The sequence below is a fragment of the Dendrobates tinctorius genome, unplaced genomic scaffold (genome assembly GCF_039654945.1).
Source record: "Dendrobates tinctorius isolate UK_male_01 unplaced genomic scaffold, ASM3965494v1 ptg000027l, whole genome shotgun sequence".
Classification (NCBI taxonomy): Eukaryota; Metazoa; Chordata; class Amphibia; order Anura; family Dendrobatidae; genus Dendrobates; species Dendrobates tinctorius.
In genome coordinates this window covers 11971772-11988146 of record NW_027361695.1, presented here as the reverse complement: position 1 = coordinate 11988146, position 16375 = coordinate 11971772, and the positions used below count along the sequence as shown (strand labels likewise).

The following is a 16375-nucleotide window of genomic DNA, read 5'->3' as shown; positions in this document are numbered from 1 at the left end:
CACAAAAACGTATCCTGAGCTTCCAGAACTAGACGATATATAGACTCTATGGGCACCTCATTGCCTGTGTACTGGTGGTGGACTGTGCTGTAGTTTTTCTACCCCTGAAGACACCAATCGTGTTATGTGTTGTATTGTAATGTGAACGGTGTCCTGCGCCTTTGTGACTATCGTAATGTACTATGCCATGTGAAATCTAATATCTTCCTGTGTAATGTATAGTATTGCAAAGTATAATATGCAAGTGTGTAGCAGTATTATAGGTAAAGTATAATGAAGCATGTCACAGTGTGAGGTATAGTGTTATACGATAGGTAGTGTATGGTGTAGGTAGTTGACAATAGGGTCAGTTAGGAGTTAATATTTGGGACAAACCCACAGGGGGAAGGGTTGGTGTTAGGGAAAGGGAATGTTTCTTTTTAATTAGGGGAGATAGGGTTTTCAGTGCGATATGAGCAGATCTGCATTAAGGGTGACCCTCTATGAGAGGAGACCAAAGGCAATGGATAGTGTGCTTCAGAAGGAAAGTGACCGAAGAGACAGAGAACTTCCGGTGATGGGTCCAGGGAGAGGACGCCTAGCTACGAGAACTCAAGCTTGTAACACAATAGATAATGGGCCTTAGCGGGACTGAGAGACAGGGACTAGTGAAGGGTCCCGAGCTTTACATCCAGGGCGCCAGTAGAGAAGAAATAAGGTGCGGAACTGCTGGGCATGTGTAGAGGAGACTTATGTACTAGGACTGTGGTGTTAAAGCTGGGTTGTGGCAAAATAGGGAGAGACAGTGGATATAGAAAGCCCTGGAGTAGACTACAGAGGAAGGATACTGTGAAATAATGCTTTATACAAGTACTGTAAAGGAAAGGGCGATGAGACTTTGTACCTGCTATCCCTTGTATATAACCCCTTACCAAGTTACCGTTTAGTAAAGAGTTTATTTTAGAATGGTGGTCTCTCTCACTGACCTGTGGACCATCTGGTCCCGGGAAGCCCACACCATCAGTTACACAGGGCCTGCACGGACATAGTGCCCTCACACCACTAGTCCACACATCTCGCCTTTCATGTAACGTCCTTTGCCCACAGCTACATTTTAAATGTTTTTCTCAGAACTCCTTTTTTGAGGAGAAAATGCTTTTTAAGGAGGGGTAAAGTCACAAAGACAACTCTAAAGTCCAGCATCTCTCACTCCAATAGCCAGCTGTTATCACCAAGGAGCTGCTGCTAGGCAGACAATGGGTGATGTGGGAAATATAGAATGGCTGACATATATTTCTTCTATTACTGTAAGGAATGAATGTCCAGGTGTGCCATTGCGGGCAGTGCCGTACAGGTTGGTTCTCCATTCTAACGCATAGAAAGTGATAGCGGAAGATAGATGGATAGATAGATAGATAGATAGATTAGATTTATAGATAGAATTTTAGGCTTAATAGTCTCCTCATCTTGGCATGTCAGGCTTGACATGTCATTCTCCGAAAGGAGAAGCATTAAACCCGGTCAGATGCCTCTCACCCAGCCAAACCAGATCTCACACTTTGCACTGACGAGGGGCAGTACCCCGAAACACAGTGTCTGCAAATTGAAATTTTGATTTGGGATTTTATCCTAAGTCATGCGACAAGGCTCGTTAGAGAGTCGGTATTGACTTTTAGGATTGCCACTTCCTATAGGTGGCATTAGAGTTTTAGTCCTCTTCCTCTCTGAAGAGACAATTTGCATATTTCCCCGGAGAGCATTGCAGCTTAAAAGTCTCCTCATGTTGGTATGTCAGGCTTGACATGTCACTCTCCGCAAGAAGAAACATTAATCCAGATACTTAGATCCATAGATAGATAGATAGTTTTGAGATAGACAGATAATAGATAGATAGATAATAGATAGATAGATAGAAATAGATAGATAATAGATAGATGATAGATAGATGATAGATAAATAGATAGATAGATGGATACTTAAACCGAAACGTCGCACTCATGGGTTAAATAAATAGCTCTCATTTAACCCTGAAAAACAGTAGTGCTGTTCCTGCTTTTTGGATTTTTTAGATAGATAGATGATAGATACAGTAGATAGATAGATGATAGATACAGTAGATAGACAAACAGACAGACAGACAGACAGACAGACAGATAGATAGATAGATAGATAGATAGATAGATAGATAGAAGGATGGATAGATGGATGGATGGATGGATAGATGGATGGATAGATAGATAGATGACACACTCCCTGACAGAAGTTATGTCGCTTATCCATGTTATGTAAATAAAATCTTATAACCTGACGTTAAATTATTCTTTTGAAAGCTGAAACCCTTTGAAATGTGGTTTAGGTTAAAAAAATAAATTGGCATCAATGCATAAATATTGATCATTTAATGGACACAGAATGGTCAGATTTTGGCAAGACAAAAGTTTTGTCGGCCACAGAAAGTAATGTGATATTCAAACAAATAGTTAACTTAAAATACAAATATATGTTGCATAACATTGGTGAATGAAGTTGTGGTGCTATTAGAGTCATATTTAATATTTTGTGTGACTTCCATGAGCTTGAAGGACTGCATCCATGCGGTTCAACAATGATTCATACAATTTATTAATGATGACATCAGGAATAGCAAAGAATGCAGTCTTACATGCCTCCCAGAGTTCGTCTAGATTCTTTGGTTTTGTCTTCCAAGCGTCCTCTTTCATCCTACCCCAAACATGTTCAATGATGTTCATGTCTGGTGACTGGGCTGGCCAGTCCTTGGGCACCTTGATCTTTTTTGCCTGGAGGAAATTTGTTGTAGAGATGGATGTATGAGATGGAGCACCATCCTGCTGCAGAATTTGACCCCTTTTATGATTTGGAATATAGGAGGTAGCTAATACTTCTTCATATTTTAGCCTATTGATATTGCCTTCCACCTTGCAAATGTTTCGCACACCCCAGACCATGATCTTTCCACCACCAAATTTAACTGTTTTCTGGGTGCATTTTGGATCCATACAGGCTCCAGTAGGTCTCCTGCAGTATTTGCGGCGGCTGTGGTGGAATCCTACTGAAGATTCATCAGAGAAATCCACCTTCTGCCACTTTTCCAGCGTCCATCTGTTTAGCAGGCTGTGGGACTTTGCAAATGCCACACGGTTTTTTATTTGCCTTTTGTTTAGTGCTGGCTCCTGGGCACTGATTCGACCATGGAGGCCATTTCGAGACAGAATCCTACAAACTGTTCTAGCTGACACAGGGACTTGAGGAGACCAGGCCTGTTGGAGCTCTGCTGCAGTGGAAGAAGGGCTTGCTTTGGATTTTCTAACCTACAAACGTTCATCCTGAGCATTTGTCTTGCGGGGTCTGCCGGACCTGGGCTTGTCAAACACATCTCCAGTCTCTTCGAATCTTTTTTTTTTATTCTTTGACTTGACGCTTGACACATTAAAGGTGCCAGCCACCTCTGCAGTGGATCTGGTCTTCTGCCTCTTGATAATCCAGGCTTTGGTCGCAGGGTGGATTTTTTTGGCATGTTGTCAGAGCTCAAGTTGCAGCTCAAGTGAAGGTCTGGGGTGCTGGGTTTCTTTTTATACACACCCACTAATTAACCGATCATTTAAAGAGCACAGGTGAGGATGAAAACTAGGATTGGGTGCATTACAGGACCAGGCGACAAAACGTTTGTCTTGCCAAAATCTGACCATTCTGTGTCCATTAAATGATCAATATTTCTGCACTGATGACAATTTATTTTCTTAACCTAAACCACATTTCGGAGGGTTTCAGCTTTCAAAAGAATAATTTCTACAACCAATGGATGAATTTAACGTCAGGTTATAAGCTTTTATTTACGTAACATGGATAAGCGACATAACTTCTGTCAGGGAGTGTAGATAGATAGATAGACATAATAGATAGATAGATAGATAGATAGATAGATAATAGATAAATGATAAATAGATAGATAGATACTTCTGTTCCATAGCAACAGTTGACAGAATCAAAGGCAGCCATCAAAGCAATGTGAAGTATCCCTTAGCAGAGCATCAGACAGAACTTGCAGATATTGATTATTCTCTGAAGATATCCAGTATCACAGAAAACATGAACATGGAAAACATCTGCAACAAGTGATCAAGCAGCAAGAATTCTCCGGTATACGCCGCATGCCCAGTAATGAGAAACAGCTTTACCCTCACAGGCATGAAGGCACCTGGGCTTTCAGATGGGGCCTTGTAAATACCATTATGGGGCCCATGGACCATGACTGGTATAGTGAGTATCATCACTGCTCTTCACGCTATATTGAAGCTGAGTTTTTCACACTGGTACGTGGATCTAGATTTCTGTGCGCCAATCTGCATGCATTCATGGTCCATGCTACTTTCAAAGTCAAGTTGCGGCAAATAAAGGCTGATGCATAGGCAGGAGGGAAAGTTTTCCAATTTTCCAATATACTTTCTACATAAATTATTCCATTTCAAGATCTCTGATTGCAGCATATCACATCCACACATATTAAATCTGCAGAAGATTCACAACAGATTTCAATGAGACCGTGAAGTGAGTGGTGAATCCACAGCAAATAAATGCAGACTTTGCAGCAAAATTTGCTGCGAATTTCATGCAAGTGGATTTTCCCTGCTTCTAATACGTCTCAGGTGTAAAGAAGGTTCCTATTTAGGGACCCCAAGCAGAGATCTTGAAAACATATATGTATCTATATATTATTTACCAGTGTGTGGTGCGTCTGGCGAGTCTGATACTGATAACATCATCTCATAGGTGGTGACTGGCTCTGTGTCATACACAAGATTACGGCTTATCTAGTAATAAAATGGGAAAACAAAGACGAGAAAAGTAACTGAACAAATAGAAATTATATACAAAATACCCAGACTTGCGATTTCTGGCCAATATATGACTTTTATTCTGCATTTTCACCAGTTAAACCCTCTGCAGGCTCTATCTATAATTTTCAGCTGTCTCTGAGCTAGTGGGTGGAGACGAGCTGCGATGATGTCTCCCTTTTACTGCAGACACAGATACAGTGGGGAAAAAAAGTATTTAGTCAGTCAGCAATAGTGCAAGTTCCACCACTTAAAAAGATGAGAGGCGTCTGTAATTTACATCATAGGTAGACCTCAACTATGGGAGACAAACTGAGAAAAAAAAATCCAGAAAATCACATTGTCTGTTTTTTTTTCATTTTATTTGCATATTATGGTGGAAAATAAGTATTTGGTCAGAAACAAGCAATCAAGATTTCTGGCTCTCACAGACCTGTAACTTCTTCTTTAAGAGTCTCCTCTTTCCTCCACTCATTACCTGTAGTAATGGCACCTGTTTAAACTTGTTATCAGTATAAAAAGACACCTGTGCACACCCTCAAACAGTCTGACTCCAAACTCCACTATGGTGAAGACCAAAGAGCTGTCAAAGGACACCAGAAACAAAATTGTAGCCCTGCACCAGGCTGGGAAGACTGAATCTGCAATAGCCAACCAGCTTGGAGTGAAGAAATCAACTGTGGGAGCAATAATTAGAAAACGGAAGACATACAAGACCACTGATAATCTCCCTCGATCTGGTGCTCCACGCAAAATCCCACCCCGTGGGGTCAGAATGATCACAAGAACGGTGAGCAAAAATCCCAGAACCACGCGGGGGGACCTAGTGAATGAACTGCAGAGAGCTGGGACCAATGTAACAAGGCCTACCATAAGTAACACACTACGCCACCATGGACTCAGATCCTGCAGTGCCAGACGTGTCCCACTGCTTAAGCCTGTACATGTCCGGGCCCGTCTGAAGTTTGCTAGAGAGCATTTGGATGATCCAGAGGAGTTTTGGGAGAATGTCCTATGGTCTGATGAAACCAAACTGGAACTGTTTGGTAGAAACACAACTTGTCGTGTTTGGAGGAAAAAGAATACTGAGTTGCATCCATCAAACACCATACCTACTGTAAAGCATGGTGGTGGAAACATCATGCTTTGGGGCTGTTTCTCTGCAATGGGGCCAGGACGACTGATCCGGGTACATGAAAGAATGAATGGGGCCATGTATCGTGAGATTTTGAGTGCAAACCTCCTTCCATCAGCAAGGGCATTGAAGATGAAACGTGGCTGGGTCTTTCAACATGACAATGATCCAAAGCACACCGCCAGGGCAATGAAGGAGTGGCTTCGTAAGAAGCATTTCAAGGTCCTGGAGTGGCCTATAGAAAACCTTTGGAGGGAGTTGAAAGTCCGTGTTGCCAAGCGAAAAGCCAAAAACATCACTGCTCTAGAGGCGATCTGCATGGAGGAATGGGCCAACATACCAACAACAGTGTGTGGCAACCTTGTGAAGACTTACTGAAAACGTTTGACCTCTGTCATTGCCAACAAAGGATATATCACAAAGTATTGAGATGAAATTTTGTTTCTGACCAAATACTTATTTTCCACCATAATATGCAAATAAAATGAAAAAAAAAACAGACAATGTGATTTTCTGGATTTTTTTTTCTCAGTTTGTCTCCCATAGTTGAGGTCTACCTATGATGTAAATTACAGACGCCTCTCATCTTTTTAAGTGGTGGAACTTGCACTATTGCTGACTGACTAAATACTTTTTTTCCCCACTGTATAAGGGATTCCTGCTCTCCTGTCTCTATGTAGCACATGTTGTAAGACATTACACAGCAGCATTAAGCAGTGTAGCTGTGAGTCTAGCTCCAGGGTGAGATAAAACACAAAAAAAGCAGCAGCACCATCTGTTTGTGTCTCTCTCTCACTTTGTTCCTCCCTACTCCATAGGCTTTAATAAGCAGCTGTAGTTTGATCTAGCTGCCTGTCTAACCTTGTGCAAGACTGATTTTAGCAGGACTTCAGAGCGAATGATGAGTTTAGGACACGGGTGGTGGAGAGAGAAGTGGCTCATAAGAGTAAACAGAAACACAAAGTTTCTTATATTTGCTGGTGCAGATTTTGTTGAAACAATATTGGTCATTTACGCTTCATGAGGCACAACCATAGAGGAAAATTAAGAATTACAGTGCTTATTGAGGATAACGTTTTTTTTCTGTGTTGTGCAGTACAGGACAAGACTTCCCAAGAGACGCTTTTTGGAACCGCTCACCACATTAGTGAAAAGTTGAGGGAATCCTCGTCTTTTCACATATAGGTCTAACATGGGGTCTATGGAAAGTGTAAAAAAAAAAAATAGACAAAATACAAAATCCACTTTTATTGAAACGAATTGGTCATAGAATGCACCTACTTGTATAATTGGAGAATTGTTTGCCGCCTGCTGGAATAATTTATCCACACCCAGTGGCCCAGAATGGGGTCTATATACCAGGAGATTTGGTGGAACATCTGGATCATGACAACTGAGAATTGCGACTGTAGTGTCTTTAGTAATGGGCTCCGGTTCTACAAAACTAAAAAGGAGAAAGAAGTGAGTGGTGCAGAAAATAACCAGCTACCTTGGAATGTCCAGCAGGCAATAATTCAGATCCTTATTTTTCAGGGGAGACACGCCACCGATAGCAGCATACACATGAACGCTTGGCCTTTTTTGTGGACCTTAGCTTCATGTTCATTGTAGGAATAAAAGATATGAGAGAGACGGATAAATAGATATGAAGATAGACAGATAATTATTTATTAGGCTTTGCCTATATAGCACCATCATATTCTGCAGCGCTTTACAGACATCATCATCACTGTCCCCATTGGGGCTCACAATCTACATTCCCTATCAGTATGTCTTTAGAGTGTGGGAGGAAATCGGAGAACCCGGAGGAAACCCAAGCACGGGGAGAACATACAAACTCCTTGCAGATGTTGTCCATGGGGGGATTGAACCCCGGATAGATACAGTAGATAGATAGATAGATAGATAGATAGATAGATAATCACCTGTACATATAAGAATTGCAGAATGGGGGGTTGTCATTTATCGGTAGAATATTTGCCGTCGCTAGGATTGAGGCGCACTTATTGTCTCTGTCGCACACTTTCACGGTGTAGGACTGCATGCTAACAAACCCGGAGGCCTCGCTGTCCATCCTGGAAGTGATCACCACCGTTCCCGTCTCTATTAAATAAAAATATGTCTATGGGTAAGTGCACACGTAGTTTTTAGGTTGCGCGGATTTTGATGAAAAATCTGCAGGTAAATCCGCAGGACAAAAGACCTGCGGTTTATCTGCAGATTAGCCTGCGGTTTTGCCCTGCGGTTTCACACCTCATAATGGATAGGTGTGAAACCGCAGTGAAATCCGCACAAAGAATTGACATGCTGCGGATTGTAACCCGCAGCAAAACCTCGCGGAAAAATCAGCAGCATGTGCACTGCGTTTTTTTATTTCCATAGGAAATAAAGGTACTGTACAAGGCAGCAGAATCTGCTGCGGACCCGCAGGGCCAAATCCGCTGCAGAATCCGCACCGTGTGCACAAACCCTAAATGTCGCATATTCCCAATCATTTTGGAGATAGTAAGTGCACCCACAGTCACTCCTCATTATAGTGAGTACGTGATCACGTAATACCAGATCAATTTGCAAATAACAGGAAATTCTAAAATAACTGGGTTAGCACTTAGCAGTGATTTAGAAATCTTATAGAATAGTGATTTATTTTTTTTTCCCAGCAACATCGCCGTTTTTGTTAACGGGGTCTGCCGATATTGTAGCTCAATCCCATTCACTTTAAAGGAGCTAGGCCGCAATTTCTGATACTGCCCAAACTAAAGAGTGGGACTGTTTCTGGAAAGAAAAAAGTGGATCTCATTTTCTAAACTTTACATAATAAATATAGGTTTAGGAAACTGTGACACATTAGTTGTTGGATTTTTGTCTTTCAATAGCAGAATTCACCTTTGCTAATAGAAAAATAAGGATTTCCAGGGTTCAGGAGAAAAACAAGGTCATTCATCTGGTCGGCGTCAGAACCCGTGCAGGTGGTCACCGTCCTTCCCGTCGGAAGCTCCTCATTGAGCTGCATGGTCACCGTGTTCCCGGAGGTTTGTGTCTGGGTGGTAGTGCCGGCGTCTGTGATACTGTAAAAGCTAATAAAAAACAATATTAAAAAGTTCTTTCTTCATCACTAATCTCAGGGGTGTAGCTATAGTGGGTGCAGAGGAAGCAAACACTCCTGGGCCGGGGTGCAAAAGAGGGTCAGAGCCGTCTAGGGAGGGAGATAGCGGTAATATAAATGGCTCAGGGCGGATGGGGGTCTTGTTACAGATTTTGCATCGCTGTGCTCCTCTACTATAGCCCAACAGTCCAACGTAATGAACGATACAATGAATACTTACACACAAGTGAGCGCAGGGTCGTTGTCATTCACATTTGTGACATGGACCATTATTTTTGCAGAGTTTGAAAGAGAACCATCACTTATGGCAACTGTGATCGTATAGCTGCATGGAAAGAAATAATAATACATTCATTCTTATGGAGACAAACATCATTATTGTGTTACATTGTATCAAGTTTTGTTTTGTAATGCCGGCAACTCACTGCTTACAACACGACCACATTCATTTACATTATGGTCCAATCATCACTGATAGCAAGTAGCAGCCAAAGTCACCGTATAGTTCTGGTCTTAAAGGGGAGTTGTTACTTGTCATAAAAATGCAATTTTTTTTATCTGGTGTTAACGCCACTGTTCTCCTAAATCCAACGATGTTTTTCTTTTGTTCCTGCGCCCCTCTGTTGCTGAGATACAGCTCCCTCTTCCCTGTATATATATCTAGACTTTTAATCAAGGTGGGCGTGGTCTTCAACTCCTCTGTATTGTTGGTGATCACCCAATTGGTTAAAAAAACTAGATTTGTATAAGAATAAAAGGGGGCTGTATCTCCGCCACGGAGAGGCGCTGATACAAAAGAAAAACAACGCCGGATTCACGAGAACAGCGGCATTTACAACAGGTTAAAAATTACATATTTATGGCAAGTGACAGATCCTCTATTTCTGAGAAAATACGATACCATATACCCATACTCTAATGCAGCCTCTGTTCCATGTATTATCTGCTTTCTGATTAAATAAATGTTAGGAGTATTGCTTATACAGCAATCCCTTAATTTATAGTGTTGTCCAAGCCGAAAATTAATCAGTCAGCTCGGCATTCAGTTGTTTGGTGGAATGTTCAGTTTCTAAAACAGCTGATCACCTGATTCATACAGTTCCCCAGCAGCGGCCACTACTGGAGAAATGCAGCATTACATGCCGGTCATTCGATTAATTGGCTGACTATGTAAGATCTGACTTCCAGTGCAAGAGATGCTGACAGCAGTTTTCTGCTTTAGCTAATAGAGAGGGTAAGGGAGTCCCAAATAAGAAGACGCTATTCCTAGTAGATGTGCATACGCTCTATAATAGGTCACAATTATGCATTCTTTAGATGCTTTTACATAATATGATGTCAAATTTGCTATAATAGGTAGTGGCTATAAACAGCATCCCTCTTACTTTGGAGGAGGAAGCACATTAGTCTCCTATATGAACAATATATTGATTTTAATAGGCACTACATGATCCTTCATCTCCCCTGTAATCGCGCAGAAGAGGAATTAAAGGGAACCTGTCATGTTGCAAATGTTGTCTGATTTGTAGGCAGAACGTTATAGAGCCGGCGGAGCTGATCAGAAATATATATACACTACCGTTCAAAAGTTTAGGGTCACTTAGAAATTTCCTTATTTTTGAAAGAAAAGCACAGTTTTTTCCAATGAAGCTAACATTAAATGATTCAGAAATAGACTCTATACATCGTTAATGTGGTAAATGACTATTCTAGCTGCAAATGTCTGGTTTGTAATGCAATATCTTCATAGGTGTATAGAGGCCCATTTCCAACAACCATCACTCGTGTTTTTATGGTACTTTGTGTTTGCTAACTGTGTAAGAAGGCTAATGGATGGTTAGAATACCCTTGAAAACCCTTGTGCAAGTATGTTAGCACAGCTGAAAACAGTTTGGCTGATTAGAGAAGCTATAAACCTGACCTTCCTTTGAGCTAGCTGAGAATCTGGAGCATTACATTTGTTGGTTCCATTAAATTCAAAATGGCCAGAAAAAAGAACTTTCATGTGAAACTTGACAGTCTATTCTTTAAATAGTACACACAAAATGCCAGTGTCAACGTCTACAGTGAAGAGGCGACTCCGGGATGCTGGCCTTCAGGGCAGAGTGGCAAAGAAAAAGCCATATCGGAGATTGGCTAATAAAAGGAAAAGATTAATATGGGCAAAAGGACACAGACATTGGACAGAGGAAGATTGGAAAAAAGTGTTATGGACAGACGAATCCAAGTTTGAGGTGTTTGGATCACACAGAAGAACATTTGTGAGCCGCAGAACAAGTGAAAAGAGGGTTCAGTCGCCACAGAGGTACTGCACCTCCTCCTGAGGTGTAGTATCCCACTCTCCAGGTATGATGGAACACCTGACCAGACTCCACCACTCACATCCCACACAAACTGTTAGGAACGGCGGAACGCACTAAATAAAAATAGTAATAAAGTGCGTTCGCCGCTCGGGGTCCACCGTGCAGTAAGTGTTACAACCGCTGCTGAGTAATGGCAGACGAGCAATATGGCGGTATAATGCGCACGGGTTCAACTTCACATGTAGTGCGCAGAGTGGGCTCTGTTCACACACAGAGGCGCCGCAACAAAAACATACAAAAAGGCTGAGCCTGTTAGAGTCACAGGCCTCAGGTAAATGCACACACGGTATAAGGTCACAGGAGCAGGAACTAAGACAGAGGGGCTGCGTCCGTCTAGACCTACCGTGTGTGCGGCGTCTCTACTGCGAACGCCAAGAAGGGCTGCAACTGCAGTGCAGCGCAGGACACTACCGCTGGACGACACAGCTACAAAGCAGGCGCTATGTTGGACGCTAGCGTAGAGGTGCGGTGTGCACAGTGGCCTAAGGCTTGCCACAGACTGGCGCAGACTACTGAACTAATTCCCTAACCACATGCGTAATATCAGAGGAAAGGGGTTTCATAATAAGTCAGTCAGCAGAATCATACATCTGTCACCATTCACACATAGCAGTATAGTCTATACTAGCGCATGGTGGTGGCCATGCAAGCTTTTTATAGCAGCCGGGACCTTCCGGAAGCTTCCAGATTTCCGAGATGGACCAATGAGATCTGGAGCAGGACCTGAGCACATGACTCCCGATCACCAATGGGAAACCGTCTCATGAGCATGCTCAGTAGGAGGACAGAGCGACTTAGTCCCTGGAGAGGTTTGCTGCAAGGCAATCTCCTCTGCGGTAGATAAAGAGCAAGAGACCGCAGAATGTAAGGGTCTGGATTCCTGCAGAGCAGACGCAGGAACCTGACTCCTAACACAAACACAGTAGTGTAGCAGAGCAACCTTGGTGTCTCCCTGCTTGGAACACGAAGAGTGCTGGGAGGTGGGTGGAGCACAGACTGCACAAGAGAGCCGGAGAATATTAGGAAAAGGTCAGTCTGTGAGAGAAGATCCCCAGAGAGGGATGGAGTGAAGGAGGTGCTGCAGCAGACTTCAGTGACCTGGAGCTGCTGGCACAGGAAAGGGCAATAGAAAGCCTGATTCTTCAGAAGGAAGATAGTTTAGTACGGAATGTAAGGAGAAGAGAACTAAGGACTAGGGTCAGAGCAGAACCCTTCCTGAAGTTTGAAGCGCATGGCCGGGGTCCGGTCCCCGAGGCTGTTTGTGAAACTAATGTTCCAGCAGCAGACACCGGAGGAATAGGAGCTGTGACCACTCTATTCCCACAAAAGACTCGAAGACACGGCAACCTATGTGTGAGCCGGGACATGATGGATGGAGTCCCCAAAGCAGGCTACAGTCACTTGTCATGCGAGTAGAGTTCCAAGGAACAACTGAGAGGAGGAACTTGGGTTTAACACACAACTACAAGTACTTCAGTATAAGCGCTAGTGAGGAGACGTTCAGAACAGGCACACAAAGGGGAGAGCTGGAAATGTTAATTCCATCTGCCTGGGACTTGGCTGAGCCCCTGATCTGGAGACCGCAGCATTGAAGCGGGCACCTGTCTGTGCCAAGAACGTGAGTAAAAGAACTGGAACTGCATTCATCTGTCTCATTGCCTTCTTCCTGCGCCAGCCCACTCAGCACTGCTACATCTCTGTGCCTAACACTGCACCATCTACTTCTCCTCACTATCTCCTCCTTTGCCAAACTCATCTACTCTGCCCTGGGACTACAGCCCTACCTGTGGAGAGCTACAACATCATTGCTGCACCACACCATCTGTCCCAGAGAAGCAACCCTGCAGCGCTGGTCAAACTGACCAGAAACCACAGGTGGTGTCACGAATCATCTCAACAACTTTATCCCCATCACTCTACCCCTTTTACATTGACCGCCTGAGGCCACGGTCCGGGTCATTGCCACTGTGACATCTCCCATTGAAATCAACGGGCCCGGCACCGAGTACCCCACGGCCTCTGGGGGCGAGGCAGATGCTGTAAAAGTGCCTGACACCATCTGTCAAGCATGGTGGAGGTAATGCGATGGCCTGCGGTTGCTTTGGTGCTGGTAAAGTGGAAGATTTGTACAAGGTAAAAGGGATTTTGAATAAGGAAGGCTATCACTCCATTTTGCAACGCCATGCCATACCCTGTGGACAGCGCTTGATTGGAGCCAATTTCATCCTACAACAGGACAATGACCCAAAGCACACCTCCAAATTATGCAAGAACTATTTAGGGAAGAAGCCGGCAGCTGGTATTCTATCTGTAATGGAGTGGCCAGCGCAGTCACCAGATCTCAACCCCATTGAGCTGTTGTGGGAGCAGCTTGACCGTATGGTACGCAAAAAGTGCCCATCAAGCCAAACCAACTTGTGGGAGGGGCTTCTGGAAGCATGGGGTGAAATTTCTCCAGATTACCTCAGCAAATTAACTCATAGAATGCCAAAGGTCTGCAATGCTGGAATTGCTGCAATGGGAGCATTCTTTGATGAAACCAAAGTTTGAAGGAGAAAATTATTATTTCAAATAAAAATCTACTTTTCGTACCTTGTCAATGTCTGGACTAGATTTTACATTCATTTGTCAACTCATTTGATTAATAAAAGTATGAGTTTTCATGGAAAACACAAAATTGTCTGGGTAACCCCAAACTTTTGAATGGTAGTGTATATACAGTGGGGAAAAAAAGTATTTAGTCAGTCAGCAATAGTGCAAGTTCCACCACTTAAAAAGATGAGAGGCGTCTGTAATTTACATCATAGGTAGACCTCAACTATGGGAGACAAACTGAGAAAAAAAAATCCAGAAAATCACATTGTCTGTTTTTTTTTTCATTTTATTTGCATATTATGGTGGAAAATAAGTATTTGGTCAGAAACAAAATTTCATCTCAATACTTTGTGATATATCCTTTGTTGGCAATGACAGAGGTCAAACGTTTTCTGTAAGTCTTCACAAGGTTGCCACACACTGTTGTTGGTATGTTGGCCCATTCCTCCATGCAGATCTCCTCTAGAGCAGTGATGTTTTTGGCTTTTCGCTTGGCAACACGGACTTTCAACTCCCTCCAAAGGTTTTCTATAGGGTTGAGATCTGGAGACTGGCTAGGCCACTCCAGGACCTTGAAATGCTTCTTACGAAGCCACTCCTTCGTTGCCCTGGCGGTGTGCTTTGGATCATTGTCATGTTGAAAGACCCAGCCACGTTTCATCTTCAATGTCCTTGCTGATGGAAGGAGGTTTGCACTCAAAATCTCACGATACATGGCCCCGTTCATTCTTTCATGTACCCGGATCAGTCGTCCTGGCCCCTTTGCAGAGAAACAGCCCCAAAGCATGATGTTTCCACCACCATGCTTTACAGTAGGTATGGTGTTTGATGGATGCAACTCAGTATTCTTTTTCCTCCAAACACGACAAGTTGTGTTTCTACCAAACAGTTCCAGTTTGGTTTCATCAGACCATAGGACATTCTCCCAAAACTCCTCTGGATCATCCAAATGCTCTCTAGCAAACTTCAGACGGGCCCGGACATGTACAGGCTTAAGCAGTGGGACACGTCTGGCACTGCAGGATCTGAGTCCATGGTGGCGTAGTGTGTTACTTATGGTAGGCCTTGTTACATTGGTCCCAGCTCTCTGCAGTTCATTCACTAGGTCCCCCCGCGTGGTTCTGGGATTTTTGCTCACCGTTCTTGTGATCATTCTGACCCCACGGGGTGGGATTTTGCGTGGAGCACCAGATCGAGGGAGATTATCAGTGGTCTTGTATGTCTTCCGTTTTCTAATTATTGCTCCCACAGTTGATTTCTTCACTCCAAGCTGGTTGGCTATTGCAGATTCAGTCTTCCCAGCCTGGTGCAGGGCTACAATTTTGTTTCTGGTGTCCTTTGACAGCTCTTTGGTCTTCACCATAGTGGAGTTTGGAGTCAGACTGTTTGAGGGTGTGCACAGGTGTCTTTTTATACTGATAACAAGTTTAAACAGGTGCCATTGCTACAGGTAATGAGTGGAGGAAAGAGGAGACTCTTAAAGAAGAAGTTACAGGTCTGTGAGAGCCAGAAATCTTGATTGCTTGTTTCTGACCAAATACTTATTTTCCACCATAATATGCAAATAAAATGAAAAAAAAACAGACAATGTGATTTTCTGGATTTTTTTTTCTCAGTTTGTCTCCCATAGTTGAGGTCTACCTATGATGTAAATTACAGACGCCTCTCATCTTTTTAAGTGGTGGAACTTGCACTATTACTGACTGACTAAATACTTTTTTTCCCCACTGTATATACACTGATCAAAAAAATAAAGGGAACACTTAAACAACAGAATATAACTCCAAGTAAATCAAACTTCTGTGAAGTGAAATCAAACTGTCCACTTAGGAAGCAACACTGATTGACATTCAATTTCACATGCTGTTGTGCAAATGGAATAGACAACAGATGGAAATTACTGGCAATTATCAAGACACCCTCAATAAATGAGTGGTTCTGCAGGTGGGGACCACAGACCACATCTCACCAATGCTTTCTGGCTGATGTTTTGGTCAGTTTTGAATGTTGGTTGTGCTTTCACACTCGTGGTAGCATGAGACGGACTCTGCAACCGACACAGGTGGCTCAGGTAGTGCAACTCATCCAGGATGGCACATCAATGCGAGCTGTGGCAAGAAGGTTTGCTGTGTCAGTCAGCGTAGTGTCCAGAGGCTGGAGGCGCTATCAGGCGACAGGCCAGTACACCAGGAGACATGGAGGGGGCCGTAGGAGGGCAACAACCCAGCAGCAGGACCGCTACCTCAGCCTTTGTGCATGGAGGAACAGGAGGAGCACTGCCAGAGCCCTGCAAAATGACCTCTAGCAGGCCACAAATGTGCATGTGTCTGCACAAACAGAAACC

General features: G+C 43.3%; 1 protein-coding gene across 1 annotated transcript in view; it reads right to left on the bottom strand.

Annotated features, from left to right (window-relative positions):
* LOC141084717 (cadherin-related family member 3-like) overlaps positions 1 to 16375 on the bottom strand; it is a 51486-nt gene that overhangs the window by 20246 nt on the left and 14865 nt on the right. Inside the window, exons 6-10 of the mRNA XM_073569590.1 lie at positions 9294 to 9398; positions 8854 to 9044; positions 7893 to 8070; positions 7249 to 7411; positions 4718 to 4808 (exon numbers count right to left, since the gene is read on the bottom strand). Coding sequence (XP_073425691.1) covers positions 4718 to 4808; positions 7249 to 7411; positions 7893 to 8070; positions 8854 to 9044; positions 9294 to 9398 — 728 coding nt within the window. The remainder of the gene's footprint in view (positions 1 to 4717; positions 4809 to 7248; positions 7412 to 7892; positions 8071 to 8853; positions 9045 to 9293; positions 9399 to 16375) is intronic.